This window comes from Brachyistius frenatus, unplaced genomic scaffold (assembly GCF_029030835.1).
Source record: "Brachyistius frenatus isolate BFR_SWC_R1_liver_20210118 unplaced genomic scaffold, ASM2903083v1 Contig_108, whole genome shotgun sequence".
Classification (NCBI taxonomy): domain Eukaryota; kingdom Metazoa; phylum Chordata; class Actinopteri; family Embiotocidae; genus Brachyistius; species Brachyistius frenatus.
This window is the reverse complement of record NW_027210707.1, coordinates 845,870-872,720: the sequence shown is the minus strand read 5'-3', so window position 1 is coordinate 872,720 and position 26,851 is coordinate 845,870. Positions and strand designations below refer to the sequence as shown.

Here is a 26,851-nt window from a genome sequence, read left to right as displayed (position 1 = left end):
GAATGAAAATGTGAAGAAACAGACCTGAAGGTTTTGTTAGTGATGATTTGGAGGTATTCAAACACAAAGGGGCGAAAAATAGGTCATTCCAAACAAGGGGGACGAGCACAGTTCCTCTGCAGGAGAGTAAAGGCATGTAGACAGTGGTACGATACATACAGAGCAGTGGACAGTAGAGACGGCGCTGTCCTGCTTTATAGTTCGGCTGCTTTGACAATAAAGAGAGATGAAAGGCTGTAAAGGTCCAGTCTGGGAGAGGGAGGGGAAGGAGGGGACGGGGGGCATTACCATGACAATAATGGAAGATATACACTTGTGGTCCACTTTTCTCAGAAATCGCTCAAATCTAATTCAATAATTCACGCATGATGAACCTCTTTACAGCTGTCATGGCTGTGAATAACAGGATACAAACCGATATCCCCTCTGGGATGATGCATGTAAGTTACAGTTTTAGCTCCTCCGTTTGGTTGCAGATCAGGTTTAAATACCTTTAAAAAGGCCATGGCTTCCACAGAGATCAACACCGGCTGATCCCTTTTCACAAACTTGGGGAAAAACATCAATTTTAAAATCTCTTGCAGTGTGCATGTGTTTTGTGCGGATATGGACTCAGATCACACACAAGAATTCTCTGACTCTAGAGGCTACTTCCCTGTTCAACTGCTGTAAAGTCTTAGTGCCACGCCGTAGTTTACATAAATGTGGTTAATTCTAACCAATTCTTCCAATTACCATTAAACTGAAGCTCAATTTATGTTTATCTGGCTTGTTGAAATGAAGCAGAGCGTGTGAAAAGTACTCTGTAGCAGGGCAATGTTGGACAATATATATTTTTTACGAGTATAGGATTTTTGTTTTTCACGAGCACTAAGTGGTGAGAGGGAGAGGATTAAACCCAAATTACAGAACAACCACCAGCACAAAGAAAAAAGACAACACAGTAGGTGAATGAATTCTGCTGCAAATGGGGTGGGGGGAGGGACAGGGGGGGCAGACTCTGGGCAAAAAGCATCTTGGTCCACTTTGTCTCCCCAAAAGGTGATACCGTTCTTCTGCATCTGATTCACAAAGAGCAGCCCATTAAATCGGACTGAAAGATCCAAACAAGGCAGCAGGGTGGCAGAGAAGCCAGAGTTCGAGGAAACAGGCTGAAATCCTGCTGAAGTGTCCTCGAGCCAGACACTGACAGACAGGAAAAGGAAAGATCAGATAGTAAAGTATTTCACACAACACAAACAGGAGGCGCTGAGCCAGACTCGGTCAACAGAAATCAACAATCTAGTCTGTTGGAAGACAAAGTCTTGGTCCCGTCATCTAGCACTGAACTCAACAGGTCGGGCGTGCGTGCGTGGCAAGATGGTGGCGTTGGTGTTGTTTACACAGGCAGAGGAGAGACAAACAAGAAGCAAAGGCCATGTGCAGAAAAAAAAAAGAAAGACTGTTGTTGTTTTTTTCTGCTTCCCATCTCAGCTGAAGGAAGCAGGCGTAATATGAATCTCAACAGGATTTGGCTTCAGTGCACTCCTCAGAGGACCGTAGCAGCAGGGACGGGGACTTTTTGTGCAACACAACAAGTGACCGCGATCCGCCTCCCGACCCTCCGATGGTGTTTCTGTGGTCGCAGAAAAGGAGTTGTCCTTGAATCACTTCTTCAAAAGTAACTTCCTTTTCTGTGCACAAACAGTCGCCCGGCGCACTACTGTCCCCCGAGGACGTAATGCTACAGTAGCTATTCACAAAAACACACAGTAACAAAAAAAAAACAACACAAAAATACTTTGTGTCTCTGTGCTTCCTGACGCAGGGCTGATTACAGGAATCAACAGACCTGATTACAGGAGACTATAAATTAAAAGATTACAATATTAAAACCTCTATGATAGGGGGACTCTGGGAAATGTAGGAGATGGATGTTAGAGGTTATCATTATTTACAAGTGTTAAATTATTAAAATGGCTTTTCCCAGTTTCTACGTCTCTCTTAGTGTTCCTTTAGCGGCCTCGTGTCAATGGGGCCTTTCAGCAGCGTCACAAGTTGTCGACGTCACAGCATTGAGAGTTGGTGACATCACGGCGTTCGGAGGAGGGGGGGGGGGGTGACATCGTCTTCTTGGGAGATGATGATGATGATGATGATGATGTCGAGACAGAATTTTCCTTCACGGGTCCTCTGTTGTCTTGAGCAGCTCCATCAGCGCACCCACAGCTCCGAAATAACCCTGGAGGAGAAAGACACGCACATAAACACACTTTCCACACACACTTCATGGCATTAAGGAAAGTTCGGTTGTTGTTTATGACGGAGTCAAACAGTGCTGCGCGTTTCTGAAGGAAGAATATTTCAGTCTGACTTGGGTAAATTGAATTAAATCATGTTTTCGAGTGTGACCTGACCTGACTTTAAAATGTACAGTTTGTTGGTCTCAGTGCTCACCTCGTGTTCCAGGAAGAGGGCTCTTAGTTGTCCTTTGGACCAGAAGTCCATGGCGTAGGCTAGCAGCTTTGTGGACACCGTGTTGATGCGAAGGAAGTTCCCAACAAACACCACACGCTCGATTTTCTGATGAGAATAAAGACGTAGAAAAAAAAAATCAATGAAACAACAACAACAGGATAAATCCTTATTTAAAAATATGAAGGAAAATATGAATACATAAAAAGCTGGTGGCCGATTATGAACTGCATGTCATCCCCCATTTCTCTATTAGTTCATCTGATTTCTCTGCTAATTGACTGTAATGAAGTCATAAAATGGGTCAAAATCATAAATAAGAAAAAAAACCATATATAAGGCTAAATATTGTTTCGGATTTAATTCAGACTTCAGTGTTTGCACCAAATGTTGGTGCTCTATACTCTTTCTATGACAATGTGAACTTCAGTTTCTTATTTAAACTTGTGAGGGCAGTTTTAATCTGTTCTTAATCACATTAACAAATAAAAACAATTTCACCTGTCACAATATAAACAGGCCTTAGAAAGACAAAGATGGACACAGATCAGAAATGGAGAACAATACGAACAACCTCTTCCAAACCACGTGGTGGTGCTGCAGCGCTGATAAACATGTTAGCAGTGAATCTCTCTCACCACTATGGGAAAGGCCCCTTCACTAAACTCTGGTAACCTCAGCAGCTCCGTCACATCCGCTTAACATCCACATGTTGAATAAATACGACCCAAAACCTGAAAAGCTTTCAGAATTGCAACAAAGCCTGACAGTCCTAAATTCTGCTGCAACCTTTTGATTTGTGTGTCTTATTACTACATCATTTGCTTAAATATACGGCAAATATTCTTGAAATCACCTGACATTATGCAGCAAGTCATGTAAATGAAGATGGTGTGGAGGAGAGAACATCTGGACTTGTGAAATACTTTGAAAAGAGAAAGTCCGTGAGGCTGTTTCCATCCGGCTATTTCGATCCGGACATACGCAACCTGGCCGTGATCGGACCACAAGTGGCCGGCAAAAGTGCAGGTGGAAACGCACTCGGGAAGCACCGAGTTCTGATGCGTTCAGGGCGCACTCGGAGGTGGTCACATATGTCCGGATTGATTCAGCCAAATGGAAACAGGGTTTAAGGGACAGCAGGAGATTTACAGTCACAGATTAAATGCTTATATTTTACTTCCTGTTTGACATCCGCTGTGCTGTAGTAAAAACAGTGATAAAGAAAGTACGGTCTGTGCGTGTGGAGGAAATACTTGTAAAATCCTGCAAACAGCCACAATGTTGTTGGAAGTTTCAGATAGTTTCAGTGACGAGAGTGTGTGCAGTTTTTCTGCTGTTTAGAAGATGTTTGTTTGACCTGACGCAGGTTAAACAGTGACGAGGTTATCTTCGTGCTGTAAACTGCATTGTGCAATATTTTATTTTCACTGTACAGAACAAGATGTTTGTGGGTTGTAAAGGCTTGGCTCAAGCAGTGCGCTAATATGCCAAAATCATAAACAAATATGGGATTTATGTAACCTAACTATCAGGTCATCCACCTCTGATATGATGGAGGTTCCTTCCTGTCCAACAATAGTTTTGCGCATGTATTTTTGTTTGTTTATAGGTCAGTGATGTCCTTTGAAAACAAATCTGTTTGAAGGCTAAATATTATAGTAAGCTACCTTGAACGCGTTTAGCTTTCTGAATTTGATTGTCTACATTTTAACCCTAAAACTACTAAAGGAAACATTTTCTTCAATCAAAACGGGACCTTGTGGTTAATTCCATACAGATAAATCTATATTAAACCTGGGGTTGACGGGCCTGAGTGCGTGTCCCCGCTGCCGCTCTGCATGCAGTGATAGCCCTGTACAATGCTGCTTGATCGCCATGCCACAAGGCAACACTGTAAAGAAGCTCACAGCACTCAGAAAGATTCCAGATTGATCCTTCCTTTCTTCAGAGGGAGGGGGGGGGGGGCTCTGCTGCTGCTGCTCCTCACACACGTTCACATCCAGCTTCAGCAGTTTCTCCTTTTTCTATTTAACTTTCCATTAAGCTATTTCAAACCATTGAACTGTTTTGGTTGTTTGTTCTGTTGTGTTATATGGCAGCCAGCCTATAGTTATTATTTAAAAGGTCCAGTGTGTAGGATTTAGGAGGATCTATTGGCAGAAGCAAAATATGATATTCAGTTATGTTTTCATTAGTGTATAATAATCTGACACTAAGAATCGTTGTGTTTTTGTTACTTTAGAATGAGCTACTCACATCTACATAGGGAGCGAGTCCTCTTTCACGGCGGGCGCCATGTTTCGCCGGACTCTTTATACCGGACTCTTTATACACTAGCCCAGAAGGGACAAACTAAACACTGTCGCTAAAAAGGACCTTTTCATTTTTACGTTACCTGAAGGCCACCGTAGATTCTCCTTCACGTTTGAATGGAAAGGGGGGGAGAAGGGGTTCAGTCGCTTGCAATGTGAAACCTTACCGTGAGAAGCCACTAAAACCTACACACTGCTCCTTTAAAACTCAATTTTAACTCAAAGATGAGCTTGAACATGAACTGAATGAAATCGCGATAGAGAGCAAAAATGATAGAAATCACGAGTGTGTTTTGGTGGCATTAACAAGCATTTGTTTCTTTCTGTGTTGTTAAGTCATCCTGAGTGGCGAGAAAAAGCTTGGCGTCAGGTGAATGTGTGGATTACTGACATGCTGACTAGCTAAACCCAGGTCAGTGTGTGTGTTTCGAAGTATTTCAACACCAGTGGATGGTAATAGTTCACGTTAGTGGCAAGAACAGCGATAATCACTCGTGTTTGTATTACAGAATCTATACTGTGTATGTGTGTGTGTGTGTGTGTGTGTGTATGTGTGTATACCTCATTGACAGCACACATGCGTGCTATGGATCCTATGTTATTGGTGATGGAGACCAGCGTGGCTCTGGCCAGGTCTTCCTTGCTGATGCTGTCTCGCTTCTCTTTGCTCATCATGTGACCAAAACTGTGAAACAAAACACGTGAAACACAACGTTGTAAAAATAAAAATAAATCATCAAGTTATTTCCCATATAAACACAGACAGACACACTTTTCCTCTCGGGTACTATTCACTTCTGACGAACTCTTAACATGTTAAATAAATAAACCTCTGTAAATGTGACAATCATCTTCAGCGACAACAGAAAACTAGCGTTGTTTATTATTGTGTGTGTGTGTGTGTGTGTGTGTGTGTGTGTGTGTGTGTGTGTGTGTGTGTGTGTGTGTGTGTGTGTGTGTGTGTGTGTGTGTGTATTGTTTCAATATATGACACAAGGCAACACCATAATAAAAAACAGCTAGATATCATCCGATCCCTGTAATAAAATCTGTTTTTCCTTTGCTTTATGGATTGAACCTTTGAACCCACAGATCTGCAGGTTTACTAGATACATGCTAAACCTAGATTAGCAAGTGCCAGTGAGCCTGTGTGTGCGTGTGTGTGTGTGTGTGTGTGTGTGTGTGTGTGTGTGTGTGTGTTTTGCTGCTATGTGTATTTTGTAATGAACCGTCAATTTATTTCGGATCATTCACGTTCTCTCTGTGAGTAATTTACAAATTAATGTGAACACATGCATCACATCTTTAAGCTGATTCAGCAAGTTCCAAGCCGATTTCATCCACTTTACATTATTAGTTTGATAATTTGCATGAAATGACTTAATCAGCCGTATATTTTGTTTGAAATGAGATCAATTTAGGTTGTCCAGCTTTTAATGAGGGGATTTGTTTAAGATTTATTCTACAGCTGTACTCAAATCTTCATTTATTATTCAACTATGAGTAGCCAGATAAGGCCAAATATTAAACTGTTTTTTCTTTTTTTTTTCTGCAGTATACATCACTCCTTACTGATTATGACAAATACATTATTCGCTTCTGGACAGTTACAGGTCAGTCCAGCGGTGCAGCACCCACAAAAGTAAAGTCCCATAACATCTCCCGTGTGACTGAAGAGGCCTTTAATGTTAGAAAGAGACACAGTTAGAAAGACGCTGATCTAATCAATACGAATATTGACAGGATGTTTTTGTCTTTGCAAGAAGAAGAGGGGTGATTAAAAAGTTCCGCGCTGCTCCTGCTGTGATCAACATCAGCACCTGAGTTACACGTCGTTTTGTGACCAAGCCTGGACGTTTTCAGGTTTAATCACAGTCTTTTTATTCGTGGTCACTGACACGTTTAGCGCCGAGAGGATCGAGCGTCTCGCCGCCACGCTCACCTGGATGCGACGGCGGAGCCCTGCAGACCGAAGCGCTCGTAGTCTCCTCCGTAGATGTCTTTCACCAGTTTGTCCACGTTTGTAGAGTCGCCCTTGCTGGCCATTTCCAATGCCTCCTCGAACGTCTCGCACCCCGTCAGCAGACAGCAAAGGCCCAGGAATGTACCACCGCCCAGACTGAGAGTAAAAGAGTAAGAAGGGGGCGGGGGGTTAAAAACAGAGTGATCAGAGTATGAGGGAGACAATAACAGAGGAAGAAGGGAGATTTAAAGAAGGAAGAGGAAAAGGGATGAAGAGTTGAAAGTGAGGAGTTGACGAGACGTATGAAGAAGTTAAAGAAGAAGGGAATAAAAAGGCAAGGAGAGAGACAAAAAAAAAAAAAAAAGTGGTAGGGAAGATATTTATTTCCTACAATAAATTCCCTTCTAGTTTTGACCTCGGCTCTAAAGAGTCACAGGAAGTTGGTTCGGACGAAGCAGATCTGACCTCCAACCTCAGGGCAACCTTCAATTAATGATCATCAGCTATATAAACAGCAGAAACGTCACACCTGCTGGTTTAAAACTGTCAAATGTGATGCAGGTACAAAAGAAAATACACATCTGGGTGGTGGATGGACAAAGGAGGAACACCTGAGCCAGGATAACGGGACGGCTGTTTTGTACGGTGTTGATATAACAGAGGCTCTGCACCTTAACCTGACCGCACTACTCACACCCACAACAAAGTTTAATTTGCTCCCGTTTTCCTCTTCCTGGAGCACTGCGACAGATTGAAATAGAAGCTTTACACACATACCTTCCTTAATCAGTGTCTTAACCCCAAAAAGCCCTTTTTTTTTTTAAGCGGTTCAATAAAGCAAAGAGTGCCTGAAATGTCCTCACTCCAATAGTCGAAAACTGGTCACAGAACAAGGAAGTAACAAAAGACCAGCGGTGTACGATGACAGCCAATGAACACAAACTGGTGAGCTAAGATCTCACGGATAAGATAATCCTTTTTCCACCCATCAATATGCTCCCATTGTGTCAAGAAGGACTTTATTTTCTCCCTCCTTGTTACTGCTCATTATCTAATCACATTGACATCACTATTACACGAGCACTAAGCCACAGCAGGTGATAGTAGATAGTGCTGGAATTCAAAGCACCGAGTCAGACATATCGGCCAGATCTGCTGAAGTTATTAAAAGTATTTAATCACCTTCACCTTTTGCACATATTCATTCAAGTTCAAAACTCCAACCCTTTAAGGCTGAAGGTGGACTTTAGCGCAACAAACAACTCTAATCCTTGCGCTGTTTTGGAGTTTTGAGCTCCCTTTAGGCTAAACTGAAGACGTTCTGCAAAATATGTGTAAATTCTGCTACCCTGCTTTTCTCAAACGATTTTGTGGAAATTTATTTCAGGTTTTACAACCAGCAGAAGGCAGGCTTGTGTAGAAAGTCTAGTTTTGTTAAAAGGCGCCACTGAATGTATTTTTTTGTGCTGCTTAATAAGTGAAGAATTAAAGGTGCAGTCACAGTAGGTCATGCTTGACATTGTCAGTGGTTTCTGTTGAGTGCTTGTAACTGTGTAACTCAACCTGTTGTAACCTGTGCAGGTGGCAGCTTCCTGATAGGTGAACCGAGAGGATAAAAGGACAGTCACTGGGTTAAAAAGTAAAAGCGCCGGTGGCAACATTGAGGTTAAACGTCCTATTCCTGATTTTTTTCCTCTATTAGATGAATATTTTTGTTAATAAATTACATGGACCCCCGCCTACTAATTTACCTTAAATGTTCACTTTCTGCACAACATCTCCTGCCTTTTACGTGCCAGTGGAAGCAACACATTGATCATGAATCTTTGGATATTTTGACATTTTCAAACTGCTCTGATTTAACTTTTCATGCTGACGCAGGCTGTCTTAAAAAAAACAGTTTTGGCTGCATTTGGAAACTTTGCTTCCAAAAACCAGTGCAGACTTAGAGAACGTGATGTATCGGTGAAGGAATCCATTAATCACACTCTTTATGATTTCTCTCTTTACATTCACTCTTTGATTTTTCTCAACCAAAAATCTCTGTATTTTTAAGCTGATTGCCTAAACATGAATTTTAATTAATATACACTCAGCTTTGATGATGTATATCTTGGTATTTTCCACAGAACGCTAAATGTTTATTTGTCAGTTAAAAAGACAGGGTTTCCTCCCCTGCTTGAAAACATACAGCTGTAAAACATAAATATAAAATGATATAAAATAAATACCTCTGTGTCTCTTGTGTTTTTTTCCTCTGCTCCTTTAGTGACAATGCAATGTAATGAAGGCAGTTTATCTGCTGTGGTGGAAGCAGAACTCCACACTATGAAAACCCAATTGCTAGTTCCTATAGTTAGCGAGCCTCCTGTAGCCGGTGTGAGCCGGGTCAGCTTGGCGCCTTTATCTGCTCCCAGCGACTGGCGAGCCAGGGTGGCTGCATGACTGTCGGCAGGAACAATTCACCACCAACTAACTCTGCAGGGTTGCACGGAGAGCGAGTGACAGAAGAGAGATGAAAATCACTGGCAAAGTTTTACAGAAGAAACAGGTTATGTTACACAACATCAGACTACGCCGATGTAAATGGCATCGCCTCATCCGATATCTGGTGTACCTTGATAAAGCCCAGCCCTGCCTTGTCCATACGACTTCACCTCAACAATCACCTCCACCAAAACTAATGTTCCTGTGACTCTGTTGCTGAATGTCAGGTGTGTGTGTGTGTGTGTGTGTGTGTGTGTGTGTGTGTGTGTGTGTGTGTGTGTGTGTGTGTGTGTGTGTGTGTGTGTGTGTGTGTGTGTGTGTGTGTGTGTGTGTGTTCCAATCCTCCTCCTCACCTGGTCCCGGTCACCCGCTTGTAGTTGTTCTCCGAGTACACGGCCAGTATGGAGACCCCGGAGCCGATGTTGACCAGCAGCATGGGGAAGGGGTTGTCCAGGGTGCACTGCTTCTTCACGCAGCTCTGGGTGTCCGACGGGTTCTGGAAGTAGTAGCACTCCGGGTGCCCGTTGAAGGTCACCCGGTCGACGAAGAGCAGCCCGCGAATCAGGCAGTCCAGCTCGTCCAGCTTCAGCAGCTCCAGGTCGGCCATCTGCAGCGCAAAATGGAGACGACGCTGTTTTAGCTTCTCAACGCTCACAAATGGATTTTTAACTAATCTAGATGATTTAAAGTAATTAAAAAAAAAAAAAAAAAAAAAAAAAAAAATTGAAAATTTCTTGGAAGTATTGATTTGTCAAGTTTATGAAAATGTTTTGAAAGCACTTGAAGACTTTTGGGTTCATTGATCCCACTCTGCACAAACGGTTAATGAATTCAGCTCGACAGTCAGATTACGAATACAATCACTTCCAAAGGATTTATGAATCACCAGAAATATAAAGAAATGTTCGAATAGTCTAAAATCAACTTCGAACATATCCAGTCAAACAGACACGTTTGCTCAAATTAGATTATAACTGGTGAGACGTGCTGTAAATGTAACAGAGATGGCCTAGTTGGCATCATCAGTAAGTGGGGCTGCAAAAAAGTATTATTTTCAGCATAATCTATTTTGCCAAATATTTTCTGGATTATTTTATTTTCCAGAGTTTAAGGTGACGTCATTAAATCTTGTGGGGTCGACGGTCCGAAACATAAAGGTATCAGAAGGTGAGACAAAGAAAAATTACACATTTTCTCTTTTGCCAGGCTGAAAATGTTTGTGTTAAAAATGACTTTTAAAAAAATTACAGATGGATTATCTGTATATCAGCTGATTGATTAATTGACCAATCTTCACAACTCTGAGTAACCAGAAGTTTAGAGAGACAAAGTTTCTCGTGTTGCCATTTTATAACGTGAACATTTTCTCACCGTCCTGAAGTCGTTTTCGAACTTGTAGGCTCCGCCCCCGGTGGCGCAGAGCGTCGTGTGCAGGCTGGAGAAGTTCTTGTCGCGTCCCATCTGGATGAAACGGGGCATGGCCTGCGTTGGGAAGCGGATGAAGTGCAAGTTCCCCGTCCTGCCGAACATGGTCAGGTTCCTCAGCTCCAGGTGGACGTCACGGACACCTGTTTTACCTGAGAGCGGGACGAACGACTTGTGCTGTGGTTTAAGTTCATCTGAGCACTTTAATGACCTAAAAAAACTAACAAAACTCCTTATCCACTCAATGCAACACATGAGTGACACACTGTAAAATCTTTCCTGGTATCTTCTCGTCCTTGACATGACTTCCCCTGTCAGAGATACACACGAGTTAACGAATGCAACTGTATCCGAATGTGTGCATTAGTGCGCCAACAGTCGTACCATAGGCCACGTTTGAGGTGAGGTAGCGGCGGATGGACTTGAGGTTTTCCACTTCTTCCTGTTCTTCCTCTGCAGTGATATCGACCGGCTCAAAGTACACCAGCTTCACCAACGTCCCACCGATGTCCATACCAAACCAGGGGAAGGCTGGAGAAGAAAAAAAAAACAGGAATTAACCTCTATATTTTTACAAAACCAGACATATTACACATCAAATTAACAATTTTAATTTTTTTTTTTTTTAAATGTGACTGTCAATCCATGGAGCAGAAATGAAATTAAAGAACAAAACTATAACAAGTGTGATAAGCAGTGTATTGTAATGTAACTGAGGTTGAAGACATCAAATTTACCACTGGGCCAAAAGAACATAATATGAATGAGGTTTAACGTAACTTCTTGCTGCCAAAAAAACCCCCCTCAATTTCCTTTTTTGACACAAGCTGCTAATGTAACACCAGCCTCTATAGCTTTTTAAGATATTTGGCTAAATGGGTTAATTTGGTATTTTCTAGATCAATGAATTTATAGTTTGGTGTACAAAATATCAGAAACAGAAACAAAATGTCGATCATAATTATGGAGCATCAGTCGCTATGATTTCCAAAACCAAACCACTTCCCGTTTACAAAGATTTAAAACTGAGAAAAGCACTTTTTTTTCCCACACACTTGTGTTTATCATATAAAAAAGATAATTGAATATATTTGGGGTTTGGACTACTAGCCTGACAAATCTGGGTCATCATATTGACCATTTTTCACAATATTCTGATATTTTAAGTAAAAAAAACAAACAAACAAAAAAAAAACCTGTTAATGGGGGGAAATTAATTGCCAGATGAAATGAAAATGGAAAATAACCCTGTTAAGACCGAAGCGGCATGAATGCAGCAGAGATGGCTGGAGGAAGGTCTGGATAGTTAGTTTGGTAGAACATTGAGTTCAGCACACAAAAAATGAAATCTTCCAGCACAACTGGCTGGAAAAAAAAAAAAAAAAAAGAGAAAAAAAAAAAAAAAACACCACGCCATAGCTCGGCAAGAGCCGAGGTTACCATGGAAACAGATACCCCCCCCTCCATCATCTCCCCTTCACTCTGTATCTCACACACTCCTCAGCTTCCTATTTTCTCTTTCACTTAGCTTCTCCTCTCATCTCTCAGCCTCTATCGCAGCCTTATACACACCATCCATCTTTCTTCCTCCATCTCCCTCCTCTGTCTACACCAACTGCAGTCATCCCCCCCCCCTTTCTGTACATGTTCTCCATCCCTCCTCCCTCAGTTTCCCGTTTCCTTCACTGAATCCTTTCTTTTCATTTTCATTCTCTCGCCGCTCCTCTTCCTGTCTTCCCGTCTCAATCAATTTAATTCAATTAAAGTAAGATTTACTGGTGTGGATGGAGGAGAACTGGTACTGCAGGATATTTCTACTGCACTGCTTAATAGAAAGGGTTGGGTATCATTGAAAAATGGTGATAATGGTTCCTAAACATCACTTTTATCAATACCAATTTTATAAAAACAAAAAATGTAACAAAAGGAAGATTACAGTACAATTGGTAAACAATTAATGAAGAATATAATCTGCAGATTAATTTATAAAGGAAAAAACTGTTAGTAGCAGCCCTATAATAACAAAATCAAATGAAACTGGTTGGATTTAAACAATTCAAAAGCTTCTAGAATAAAAACTAAATAAATAGCCCGTTTATAAGAGTCACAGTGAACAAGGCGTTATTTTGTTTTACTTAAAATATTGAAAAATGTGATGACGTAGAGTAATACTGAAGTTTCCTTGTCTACAAATGTCTGAAATTGAAGTGGTAAATTTGTGGATCAACAAAAAAACGACTGCATCCCAGAGATAAAATATCAGTGTTTCCAAAATGGTTGCAAAATGTTAAGACAAATCCAATTGCACTTTTGTTTGTGCATACTGTATCACTATTTTTAGATCCACCTCTATTTCCATTGGCAGTTCGACAAATACAAAAGTTCTGGTTGAAAACTTAAGTGAACCATGTCTTTGGAAGATGGTGTGATCACAGTCAGGTTACTGAGGGGTCGAACAACAGAGGGCCTCCCAGCAACGAGGAAGATTCAGCACATGTGTGTGCACGTGCGTGCACATGTGTGTGCTCCTGACATGTGTCCACTTAAACATGTGTTTAAGTGCAGTTGGGAGCTGCAGCATTGAACAAAAGAATAGGTACCAGCCCTCTGACACACCAAGACACTGCAAACTTTCACTAATAAACAAACATAAAGTGGCAGGAGCCAAGTCAAACATACAGATTACAAACCTGCCTCATGTCACTGTGCTAAGCCCCTCCCACCAAAGGACGTGCCATACGTGACGCACATTTTTCTGGCCTTTAAGTAGAAGAACGTCAAAGTTGTCAAATTGTTGAAACTTGCAAGCTGACATATGTTCTACTCGGTAAAGTATGTCTGACTCAGAGAGAAACAATCGTGAAACTGAGTGTGAAAAGGACGCGAGCGCCAGTGAACCGAGCAGAGAGGAAGACACACAAGACCAGATGACTCTTGTTTGTACAGTTGCTGTGATTGACATGTTATGTATTACCTCATGCTGACTGACTGTTGACTGTTTGACTTTCTAAAACATGAAAGACAAAAGGAACAATGGATACATTATTTTAGACAAACCCTTCAAAATGACTTATTTCCACCAAAATTATGAAGAAATATTACTGCCTACTGCAGCTTTTACCGATGTTTTATGAATGTCGGTGAGTCTAGAGATTTTTTTTTTTATCCAGCTTTATACAAATACTATCTGACGATAGAAATTAACAAAATGTATTCAGTTACAGTATGAACATCGACATGTTTTCTTTAAAGACAGTACTGGACCAATGAACTCGCAGGAGAAAGCAGGAAGTACAGAGAAGCAACAAAAACCAAAAACAACAACAACAAAAATTACAGTGAAAACGTAACTGTCATTGAAAATTGGAGGGAAATGGGGGTCAAAATGGGCTGAGCTTAGCGTTAAACCGTTACATTTCTCCACCAGTTACTTCTGCATGAAAGTCTGATGACTATTTTCACGATCAATTAAATCATTTTGTTTTTATTAATTGGGTAGAGAATAAGAGTAATAATAATAATAATAATCAACACAAATAAACCATCACAGTTCCAAATCAAGATAATCTAAAACCCGTAAAGTTCCTGAAAAGTAAGAAGCTTGAACGAGGGAATGTTTGGCATTCTGCGAAATAAATGATCAATTAACTGTTTCTGCGCCGAGTACATAAACGACACTTTGGATATACCAGTTTTCTTTTGCCCGAGTCTCCATGACACCAGTTAACACGTAACTCTGTGATCTACCAGCATACCAGAGCAGTGAGCTCTGCCAGTGGGCCCTGCCAGTGGGCCCTGCCAGTGGGCTCTGCCAGCGGGGCTTGTATAATTCCTGACTTCCTGGTGCTCTCTGTGCTCTTCAGCATGGACACAGCGTGACGATCAGGAGATGTGACTATTTCACAACAGACTGCTGAAGTGTACAGGGTGACTCCGTCTGGCTTATCCAAACAAAGTCCACTGAGCTCGGGATTCCAGGTCACGGGGGGAAGCACTTGCATACATGTATTTCATGCTTTTCCTAGCTTCCTCTTGTAACAACAATTAGAAGCCTGTTGGTTGAGATACCCGGTGACGGCATACGAGCATATACGAGTGACAACTGCTTGACTGAACTTTAACAACCATCGATCTAGTGGTGTTTGTGCGTTCGATGACATTGTTTGTCGTTACTTAGAAAACCGAATGCATGTCGGCATCTTGTTTATTAACCCTCTGAACCCCGAGCAGTTTCTTGGGCTCCTGTTGTTACTCACTGTGGGCTCATTTTTCACTGCACTAGTACACCTCTATGCATACAGCACAATAATGGCTACGAGAAGAACTAAAAAAAAATCTTTTGTAGAGTATATGCCAGGTATAATGTCATGAATCAGAAAGAAAAAAAACTAAAATTTGGACGTGAATTTGATCATTTTTTTGTCAAATAACTTTATCTCAGTCGGATCTTTCAAAGCTTCCTAGTTGCGCCGGAGAGCGCGGAATTTAGTTTTTTATATTACAAAACATGGATCATACAAACAGTTTATTTTGTAGTATAAAGTGATTTAGATTTTTCCTGACAGAAGCGTTCGGTGCACATGATTAGTTTGGAAATCATGTGCACCTCACAATGATTTCTACTTTTACAGTTTACAGACAAATGGTGTAATTTTGGTGATTTACTGCCTTTCGAACCTGCCGGCCGGTTGCCGGGTTCCGGGGGGTTCATCAACTATATGGGGCTGCATTCAGTCAAAACTCAAGTAAAAACCAACTGTATGACTGCGACACCACCTCTGCTGCTCCACTGGTCGCTGTATGTTTCAGCAGGAGTCACTTATTACCTAGTTTACTGTTCGGTTGACCTTCAGCTACCGTCCCCTCTCACCTAATGACCAGCGCTAAGGTATGTAAACAACGACAGGTCCATATGGAAAAATTCGTATGGGCCAAATACACAGAATTGCGTTGTTTGTATTACTAACAACTGAAAAAAGACATTTGTTGTATGTTTTGTATCTTATTATTTCAACTCAGTTAAATTAGGTCTTCAACTTGTGAAAAACATTAATCTCAGATTCATTACTTTAACCAGCCACCAGGTATTATTAGAAAGCAGGAACATGAGCACAGCAAACACATTTTCCACAACAGCCTTTTTAATTGGTGGCTTTACCTTCAAAGCCACAGGAGATAAAGCTTTATAACAAACACCAACTCTGAGAAAGAGCCGTGATATTTTAGCAGCATTACACAGTTCTGCCTTAAACATGCCTACAAATAAATTTCCTTCGCTGATATAATGAAAGGTAAGATGGCAGAGGCCAGCCAAGGTGCATGACGGCATCTGCCTCAAGTGACAATCACATTTTCCTCCAGCGCCTCGGCCAAAAACACACTCACAACCAGCACATGACGGGATTTAAATTCATAAAAACAACCTGTATTTCTTCAATTTATCATCTTGCTGCTTGGGGTGTATAAACAAATAAATATTACACTGATATTTCAAGTTTCTGGGAGACAGTATTTTGTGTTTAATGCCATTGCTGTGACCTTTAATAATGTGCATGTGAGTGTAAACTGAAAGTTGTCCGTTCCCCTTCCTGGAATTTTATGTTGTAATAGTGGAATGTCCTTAAATACATTTAATCCCGGTGACATCAAAACAAAACTTTGCATTGAAACCAACACTAACAAGAAAGACATCTCAGTGAGGGAGGAAAATACATGGTGTACTTTACTATACATTGAATAAATTACGGCTCCTACACTGTAAATAAATATGATATAAGACAGCAGATACTTTGATCATGAAAACAATCAGCTGTTTACACCTTTAATGAGTCTTTGCAGTTTGAGAGGAGTGTAAACGCCATTAACTGTAGGGCAAAGCATTAGACTGCTGTGTGAGGTCATTGTCCTTTTAATATTGTGCCAATTTGTGCCCAGAATTTGGATTATTTATTTCTTTGCGGGATGCCTCATGTTACAACTGTAAATGTTTAAATACTGTAATCATGAATTTTAAATAATAAAAGCAGCCTTTATTATGCAGCCAGAGCAGCTGAGTCCCATTAAAAGATAACCACTTGTAAGTCTGAGTTCTTAATCACAACCATCCTAACAGTTGTCTACTGGACATTTATTTATTGCATTTCTCCCATGATTATTCCCAGCCTTCATTTTTTTCTTTTGTTCATTCACTGCTGCTCAGTTTATACACTCATCTTCTAGCCTGTAATTAAGCAGTTCTTCAGCTATTTTTGTCAACCTTCCCTTGACCGAGGAATTTAAACACCGTCAAACTTTCTTCAAATTTCCATGTTGCACTCGTGTCCTACTCTCCTCACAGGTGCCTACTCACCCAGAGTTGCTATTTAAAAATCAGAGTGACGAGCACACATCATAGCGAACATAGTGTGCAGCCAAAGGTCGGCGTGAGGAGGGATTTGTGTCCATGTAGGTGAAAGGTGTCTGGTCTAACATAGACCTGCCTCGCACGGCAGACCCTTACTGACGCAGCGATACAGTAAGTAAGTGTACAGTCTGACCTGAATCTCGAAAGTGTCATAAATATACTTTAACTTCCCCACATGACTTTTACATGACTTCAGGGATGATCAGAAGCAACCATTTCTAATGAAACTTGCCTGACCTTTGGCTTTGAATTTCTCAGAATGGCTTGCGTGTGTGTTTGCGTGCGTGTGTGTTTGCGTGCGTGCGTGCGTGCGTGTGCGTGTCCTAAACAGAGCAACACTCATGTGTGATAAGACAAGGTCTGTGATAAAATCAGAAAACAGAGCAGCGGGCAACTGAATACTGCGTATATTGTGGATACAATAATAAACATAATAATGTATAAAGCGTAACATCAGAGGTCGTTTTGTCCTCCAGTTTCTTAACAATGATTCAACATCATTGTCCTTCTCTGTGCATCGTTGTAACTTAACGTACAACGTCGGTAATATTTATACTTCTTGTCATCGCTCTGTTTTACACTATTTTGTGTAATATTTTCCTAGTTTGCATTAATCTATTTCTTTTTATTGTTATTTCCATTGCTTGAATAGTTTTTTTGTTGTTGGTTGTTTTGGATTCCTCTATTCTCTCATCCAAATGTCAAGTATTCCCTTGTTTAGATTTTATTTTATGATCATTATTATGATTGATAATTTTTTTTTATATGACATTAATCAAGAAAAGCACCAAATTTGGAGCTGTGCAATTTCTGATTTTTTTTTCTTTAAATGGTAAATGGTCTGTACTTGTATAGCGCTTTATCACCTTTCGGTCTCAAAGCTCTTTAACATAGTATTCCCATTCACCCACTAATGAGACCGATCAATATGCAAGGTTCTGCCATTAGGAGCACATTCACACACCGATGGTTCACCATCGGGAGCAACTTAGGGTTCAGTGTCTTACTCAAGGACACTTAGGCATGTGGACAGGAGGAGCTGGGGATTGAACCACCAACCTTCCGATTAGTGTTCAACCCAGTCTACTGTCTGAGCCACAGCCTCCCAGGCTTTAACAAAATAGTTGATGATCAGTTTTCTTGCAATTGATTAATCTATTACCTGACTCAGTTTCAGCTTTAAACTGAATATTTTCTTGTTTGAGACTTTGTCTTTAGACAAAACAAGCAATTTTAAGAGTTTGAAGTGGGCATTAGGAATCTGTTACTGACATTTTTTTTTTACTGTTTTAATAAATAATCAAAGAAATAGTAATCACATCGATTGATTGGGATTACCTCTTGGAGCGGATGTCACATCAACTTCAGTTATTACTGCAACACGGCAGACCTTTTTGACAAAGCTGGAACTTCTTATTTTAGTTAAGATACATACTCAGGCTGTAAAGGTTGATGCGAACGAGCCGGAAACTGGCCGTGCCGTGGTACTTAATTAAATGTTCTTCACTTTAAAACCATTTGATTTAAATCCAGAAACATCCAGAGAGTTTCAATTATGTCCCTAATTGGAATTTTATGGCTTTTCTGATTGTCAACAGCTTAATTGGACCACAGACCTTATTTTAATTTCTGAGGAGCACTGATAATCAAACATACCCCTCTCTTTAGCCCCGCCCAACAAAAAAACACCCTTGTATCAAAAGCAGTCTCACCCCACATGTCACCATGAAATCTCTCCTTATGGAGATTCCATGTTTTTTTTTTTTTTTTTTCTGTTTTCCTCTGTAATATCACCATAGTATCTGTAAATGGGTCAAAACCCTTGAGTCACACATTACAAGTTTATATTTCTAAAAACCAGAGACCAAACATTCCAGTCTGGGCATCGGCCTGACTATTCAGCACATTCGCTTTTCTACAAAATGCACAGCCAAAATCTTCTGTTGGCCCTGCAAATAAAACGTATTACTGCTGTTATGACTGGCTGCGGCCAAATGATAGAATTATGAAGCCCTGAAGAGACACATAAACATCAGCGTGGACCTACACAGGTGGGGTTACGGGTAGGCGCGGGTCACAGCGGGTCACAGGAGGGCTGATGTGCACGCAAATCTCAACAGCTCTGTATCGTGGTGAATCCACCACGCCGGTGGATTCAACTCCTGTCAGGACTCGGTGTCAAAATGGAGATGAAAACATACACAAACATCCAAGTATAAAAGAAACTGCCAGTGGGATGTAAAATCTACAGCTTGATTTCCATCTATAGTGCAGAACAATTCCACTTAAATAATGCCTCTGGTTGCTTTAATCAAATTGGTTTTGGTCCCTGCAGCTGCTCCAAATACTGTATACTGATAATAATACAACCTACTAACACTGCTGTGTTAATCTGTTTGCATTTTAAGGTGACCCCACTCACACAGCAGATGTGATGGTGCAACACGGCTCCTTCAAAGCCACGTGTCCCATTGACACATGGACTCACAAGCGGTGGTGTGCAACACTTGTTCAGACCACACAAAAAAACAACTGGCAACGCTGCGTACGAAGCTGGTGGGCTGACAGAGAAAGATTCCTCCACTTAATTCTTCTTTAGTGACTGAACCCATGAAAAGATAAAGTAGGATTTAAAGAGCATGTCCACAAACCAGTTTCAAACAAACAAAGGTGTTGTACAAAGGGTTCAAGAAATGGTCACACTATAATGTATATACTTTACTGCAGCAACAGATGATTCAGTGTGGATTTAATTTAGTGCACATCTTCTACATATGATATACAATCAGATCCTATAATAAATAATTACTGGTATGCTTCTGCTCTGTGTTGAAACACTGTGCTGTTCACACAATAACAATCATACAATTTTGAAGTAAAAAAAATTTTGAGGTTGACCTTGACACGATACAGTATTACAGACTGCCTGAAAAATGTGACAGAGTATTAAACAAAAAAATTAATTGTAATCAATCTACACCACTGCAGGAAACGGCCAACAAAAATATCTGCCAAGCTGCTTCTGGTGTAAACGAGCGGTACTACAGGCCCAAACCCAAACAAGCTCAAAGCACAGAGCAGGAAAAAAAAAATCTGAGGACAAAAGTAAAAAAATCACATCCCCCAGGGGAATACATTCCAGAGTCAGGCCACTGTGGGGGAAAGCTTAGAGGGTTATCTGGGTTTATCAGGATGGCTGGCCCCCATCCAAGGATGACTGCAATAAAGCATAGAAGCGCTGTGCACACATCTCAAAGTTTACTGGCGAGACATTGCCTTAATTACGTAATCTGGGCTCATTTTGGTGTAAGGCCCCTATTTCTCTTGGCTACTCAGCATCACAGCAAAGAATAAATATACTATAATCTGCTTGTTCAGGGCGTTTAGAGTCACTCTCCTCCAGCAAGAGGCTGAGGTCCATGTTGACCAAAACCTCAGGCCACCGGACCGGCATCTTCCCGACTGCAGGTGGCATCATCAACTAGATTTTAGACCCCCCACTGACTCAGACTCTATACCACTCATGCACAGAGTAACACGTAATTATTAGGATTCTCTGTGTTATTACACTTGCACATTTCACATACTGTTTATGCAGTGAACGTTTGCACCAGTGCATATTTTTTTGCACCTTTTCGTTATCATAGAATTGTATTTATGTACCACCTGTCTTCATTGTTTTGAAATGTTTTGCACCACTACAAGACAAATTCATTTGTTAAAACTTACTTGGCAAGAAGTCCAATTCTGATTCACACAAATACAAAATGCTCCAGGCATAAAACAAACTGTACACAGGGAGTTCCCTTTAACAATTCAACTAATGAGACAAAAAAAAAAAAAAAAGCACGTCTGGAAACCACCATCACTCCACAATTTGTCCGTCCATTATCACAGATGGACTAATCGTATCATATTATATGAAAAGATTTGATACGATGAATTTTTATCATGAGGATGTTCATGTTTTCTGGCCGGTTTATTTGACTTTTCAACCCCACACTGGTGAATCTAATGTCAACTTTTCAGAAGTGATTCTGTTTTATCTTGCTGTACTACATATTTGTTTTTTCAACACAATAAACAATTGTCAGCAATGTTATCTTCCAGTGAATGTAAACAGGTAGTGGTTATGTTAACAATGAGTGCATTTTCCCTTCAAACGACAGAATTTTAAATTTATTCAGAAACAGTTTTGTGGTGGGCTGCATGCACCCTGTTACAGGCTGAGATCTGTGAATTCATCAATCGAAGAAACAAGAACAGAAATGGGACTTTATGGTGCTTGAAGAAGAGCATCTGTAAATAAAGAACAGAGCACTTTCATACTTATCACGTTTTTTTGTGTGTGTGTTTTTTAAGTAATTCCTGTGGTTAACAGGTATAAAACATATATGGTAATTATAAACAAACACATAATTTGAAAGGGGAGACTCCTTACAAATGCAATTACTGGTTACAAAACCTCCCAGTTGATACCACATAATAAATGATAAACTGTACCATGAAACAATAAAGTGCTTCTGACAGAGTAGGTGATGTGCAACAACTGATTGATATGTAAATAGCACAGCCTTATATTACTTTAGTACTACTAACTATTGAAGTTACATTGGAGGAAAAAAAAAATCTATATACTTTTGTGAATTTTATAATCTTATGGTGTGACATTAAAAATTGACTGTAATATTCACAGGAGGCGTCTCCCAAGTGAGAGTTAGAAAGACTTCCTTCAAAGCAGAAACCTAAAAAACGATGTCCTCACTCTTTCCCGTCCCTCTCAGTCTCTCTCTAACACAATTACCAATGGATGTAAAGGAATGTGGCTGACGAAGAAACAAGGCTCTTAAACCAGCAGCTTGTCTCTGCAAACATCTCCACAGAGTAGGAACAAGTTTGACCATGACATCCACACTCAACAACAACAACAACATACATGGGATGGAGCTTTAAAAACTGTCAAGCTGCAATTCCCTGCCATCAGCTCACCAGCAATCAACCGAGTGACACTAAACTGCATGTCTAGATTTAAGAGAACACACCTTTTTTTTTATATATATCATCTTTCAAATGTCCAACACACTCATTAAGCTGTCTGACAGCAACAATAATCTATGAGGATAATGAATTCAGAAAATAACAGCCGTCAGGAGCCTGACATCAAGTTAAGACATGAGATTCACAAACCAGCTCACACTTACCAGGTTTCTTTTCATTTATAAGCTTCATGGTGGAGCAAAATATCAGCTGACAGGTGCGTATAAAAGGACAATTAAATTGGAAAAAAAAAACAACAACAACGATATTACACAAACTTGTCGAAGAAAAGTTTACAAGGCCTGGATGTAAAAAAAAAAAAAAAAAAAAAAAAAAAAAAAAAAAAAGACCTCACACGGCGAAGAAAACGACACTTTCACACATTCTGCGCTAAAACAGCAAACTTTCCTAAGATGATCCAAACATCATCCGAAATACTCAGTAAATAAGGGGGCGGGGTTTACAGCCCATTCAACCCGTCCTCCTGTAGACAAGAGTCGGGCGCTGATTGGGTGAGGCAAGCCAAGCCCACTTATCAGGAGCTTTTTCACCACCGGTAACTGACCAATCACAGAGCTCCAAATGCAACCTGAGGTTTCATAAAAACAAAAGGGGGTCTCCCTTGACGACCGGGTTGGACAGATCAGCCAAAGCCGCAAATTTGATCGGGAAAAAAAAAAAGAAAAAAAAAAGAGGTGAGAGTGTGATGATCTGAAACACGCATCAATCACGCAAATATGATAAAAGTAAATAAAGCAAATGAAAGCGCAGTGACATTGAGACTTTAGACGCCGGAGGGTTGCGTCTCTCGTTGCAACACGGCTCGTGGTTGTGCAAGCGCCGGCTTGGAGGAGTTGCAATCACCCGGTGTATGTGTAACACCACCACCATGTCACGGTGAAGACTGCAGCTGAAAAGAACTTCACATTATTTTTTATTTTTTTTAACTTACGTGGTCTGTTCCGTCTCAGCGACTCCGTCCTCCTCCGTAGCCTGCACCTCTTGGCCGGGGACCCGTTGCACTCCGCGTCGTCCCCGCGGTGCAGGAGATGCATGCTTTCCAGCGCGCCGCCGCCGCCGCCGCCGTTGGGTCCGGGGCTCGAGCCGAACGCACCGCCGCCGCCGCCGCTGCAGCAGCCGCCGTTAGCGGCCACCACGACGTGCCCGTGAAACCCCCTCTGGCTCTGGCCGTTGTTGACGTGAAAAGGTCCCGACGCTCCCTTCTTGTCCACCATCGACTTGGCTTTATCCATGACAGCAGCTGTAGCCTAGCCTAGCCTAGCCTAGCCTAGCCTAGCTTAGCTTAGCTTAGCATCTGCGGGAAATAAATAGTAAATACCAAGCGAGTAACCGGGCTACTTTAGCTTAGCTGGCTAATATTAGCCTCCCCTCCCTCCCTCCCTCCCCCCACCCCCCGCCCCCCGCTTGCGAGCGAGTGTGACAGCTGTGCGAGCAGCTAAAACGTCCCGATGTAAACCTAAAGCTAAATTTCGGCGTGCATTTTTTTTTTGTTCCCCCCCCCCCTCCTCTAATGTCGTTTAAAAAAAATTAAAAAAAAATGCAAACAGACGCTAAAAAAAACACCGTGTTTCCTTTGAGGTCACTCGCGGTCATTTCCCTACATTGAGATCCTGGCAGGCGCAGCGGCAGCCGGTGTGTGTGTGAGAGAGAGAGAGAGAGAGAGAGAGAGAGACTACGTCACACCAGCTCCTCCAAGCCCCAGAACTCGTTCACCTCCTCCGACCGGTTTTTTTTTTTCTCCGCAGAGAAACTAACACCGTCAGTCTGCATTTAAAAGACAAAAGACACGCCGGAGCAGGAGCAGGAGGAGCAGCAGCAGGAGGAGCAGCAGCAGCTCCGTCCCGAGTCGCCGGAGTATTAACCAAAGTGACCACCGTCCCCTCTCCTCTCCTCTCCTCCTCCCCTCTTGCAGCTGCGGGCGCTTTATTTATAATCGTCGCTTGCTCGCTGTCATCCTCATTTTCCCCGCAGTCCTTTCCACGCGTGATGTGCGCACAAAAGCTGCCGTGCAATCAATACATGAGCCGCCGAAATGAACTGCAGTAACCCTGCAGTTCCGTGCACAACACGGGCAGCTATATATATATATATATATATATATATAAAAAAAACAACAACTATTTTTTCTTTTCTTTTCAGGAGCTCCCTCCAATAACGAGTCTTTTGTTTTGACTGTAGAGCGTTTTAAATTGCAATCTAATTTATATGTATATTGTATGTTTATGTATTTTCTCCCTTAACTCCTTAGAATTGATTAGTTAAAGGAAATTGGAATAAATCAAAAAAAATACAAAAGGAAGGAAATACTTTTCTGCTCCACGACATTGGTTTGACAGCTTTAGTTTTTATAAGATAAAGATTGGACACCATGGATAACATTACAGACGTTTAAAACATTTGTGGGCTCTGACGTCTTACAAAAGTCAGTGTCAAGGTCATATTTTTGATGTCTGAGTTGTCAACACCTCCACCAAACATGCATTTTTTTTTTCCCTTTCTAAACTTCTCACATGGTTACTATTAAATCCATAATCTAATAATAAGATCCAATATATCACCAAAAATCTGAGGAAAAGTCCTAAAACTTGAAACAGATTAGTGGATCACAACTGTTTGTTTTCTTCTTTCCTCCCCTCAGATTTATCTGCTGCCTAAAACTGTATATAAGGTAGCTCAAATTGATGCTTCACTATCAATCATCTAATGATGTCATATATAATAATAATATATCAGAGGCACCAAACTAGTACTTTTACTTGTAGTTTGCTGCTAATATTTAAGTAGCAATTTCATGCAGGACTTTTACTTGTAATGGGGTATTTTTACAAAGCTGTGTTGGTACTTTTACTTCAGTAAAGGATCTGAATACTTCTTTCGATATCAAACAGAGCATTAGATAAGAAGTACAGTTGCCAGGATGCAAAGGTCGAGCAGCAATCTAAACTGCAAAACAATCACCAGAACAATTAACAAGACATCTCTCTCCTTCTTTTCCATTTGTTCCTACTATCAAGCTGTAGATGCCACACATTAAACCATACATTAAAAAAAAAAAAAAAAAAATGTAATTGCTTTACTGCAAATTTGCTCAGAAAGCAGGAACAATGAAGCACTTTTAAAACGTAATAAAACATAATTATACAATTTTATAAGTATTACAGGTGCAATTATAGATGAATTACCAGCAATACACTGCAAAGAAGCCCATTGTATACTGCAATCTGTGTGACCAACTAACTGAGGAGAAAGACATCAACATGAGGATTGTTGATATCAAAGAGCTGCTTTGATGGAGTCTTAAAAAGCTATTTGTTTTTGTTAAACGACTCTTGTGTTGTACCGTGAAAGGAGTAGATGTGAGGAACCTCTAACCATAATGGATTCGCATCTAAAGTTGTGTAAAAGTCATATTTCATGAAGTTAGGGATATTATTATGACTGGTTGCATCACATTATTGTAATAAAAGTCCAGTAAATTAACCCGGTAACCCGCCTGGTAGGATTCAGGGCAACACGGTGTAAAAATCTCTTAACAGGATTGAGTTCAGCCATTACTCAGCCAATTAGTCACAGCCCACCATTGCTTAAGAGCCTTCTCTGCTATTCCTCTGCACAAACAGCACACACACACACACACACACACACACACACACACACGCGCACGCGCACGCACGCACAGTGCAGCAGGTTTTCTCAAAGATGTGTACAGCTGTTTCAGAAATGAAGTCTTTTTCATTAAAAAGTCTACGACCTTTTCCAAGTTTTTCTACAGGATGTTTATCTTCTGTGTCATCCAAACAGAGCTTGTAAAATGTAAAAATGCCTTCAAGAAGACTTTAAGGCGTAAATGCTCGACTACATTTTATATGTTGACCAAACCTGTAACCCACACAGGTGCTCCATAAACAGAAATCTGCTGCCTATATAACGCTGTTCAGTCTTTGGCAGTGATTTCATGTCATTGTCTTTCAGTGAAACCACACTCTGATGACTTTTTATCCTGCCACAATTAAAGCTGCTGGATTTTACACAACAATACGGTTTTAAGCAGTACTGGAAAAAAAAATATATATATATATATTTGGGGGACAACGTTTTGCCCACAGTGGCAAAAAATTGGGGGTGTTTTAAAAATTTTGGTGGCACTTAAAAAAATAGAAAAGTAGCCTGATTGTGCATTTAGTTTTAATGTGAAATGAGCCCAGATTGAAAGGCATGCAGGAACCACTAATTTATATCAACAGGGGTAAATAAAAAGCAAAGTGTGCAATCATACTTATGTGTGTAGAAAAACCATCTGTATGTGTAAAAGAAAGACAACTCTAACTTTTTACGCTTTTATTTAGCTCTTATATGTATAATGCATAAGTTAGTTGAAAAATTTAAAACTTCCTCAGGTGTAGGATTGGCTGATATCGTAACAGAGTTAATGTAAACAACAATGTGCGAGTGTCTTAGAGGCAGAAGTCAAAATGCAATGAACGAAAATAAAATAATAATGGGTTAATCTAGTATTACGATACAACTTGTAAGTATAATTCATTTCTAACGATCCTGGGAGCCCCTTAATTTTCCACACTAGTATCATGGACAACAAGGAACATCTGAGATTGCTTTTACACAAATACCGTGTGCTTTTATTTACTGTCCCGCTGCGAGTTAGATGAAAACATCAAAGCCACCCTCAGAGGGGGGTGAGCTCCACTTCAAATCAGCTAGCTGTGGTGTCGTAATGAAAAGTTGTGG

General features: G+C 40.8%; 1 protein-coding gene across 1 annotated transcript; it reads right to left on the bottom strand.

Moving 5' to 3' along the window:
• Positions 1-682: 682 nt before the first annotated feature.
• Positions 683-23,472, bottom strand: pank1a (pantothenate kinase 1a). The gene is made up of 8 exons (XM_069712321.1): positions 23,037-23,472; positions 11,029-11,175; positions 10,591-10,796; positions 9,573-9,826; positions 6,712-6,888; positions 5,331-5,454; positions 2,437-2,562; positions 683-2,221 (listed from the first exon to the last, which is right to left on the bottom strand). The coding sequence occupies exons 1-8, from the start codon at positions 23,335-23,337 to the stop codon at positions 2,162-2,164; spliced, it is 1,395 nt and encodes a 464-aa protein (XP_069568422.1). The 5' UTR covers positions 23,338-23,472; the 3' UTR covers positions 683-2,161.
• Positions 23,473-26,851: the final 3,379 nt, after the last annotated feature.

Coding starts and splice junctions, on each gene's coding strand:
- pank1a (XM_069712321.1), bottom strand. CDS start 23,337: ATGGATAAAGCCAAGTCGATGGTGGACAAGAAGGGAGCGTCGGGACCT. Junction 10,797..11,028: donor CACCTCAAACGTGGCCTATG/GTACGACTGTTG, acceptor TCCCGCTCTCAG/GTAAAACAGGTGTCCGTGAC. Junction 9,827..10,590: donor TCGAAAACGACTTCAGGACG/GTGAGAAAATGT, acceptor TTTGCGCTGCAG/ATGGCCGACCTGGAGCTGCT.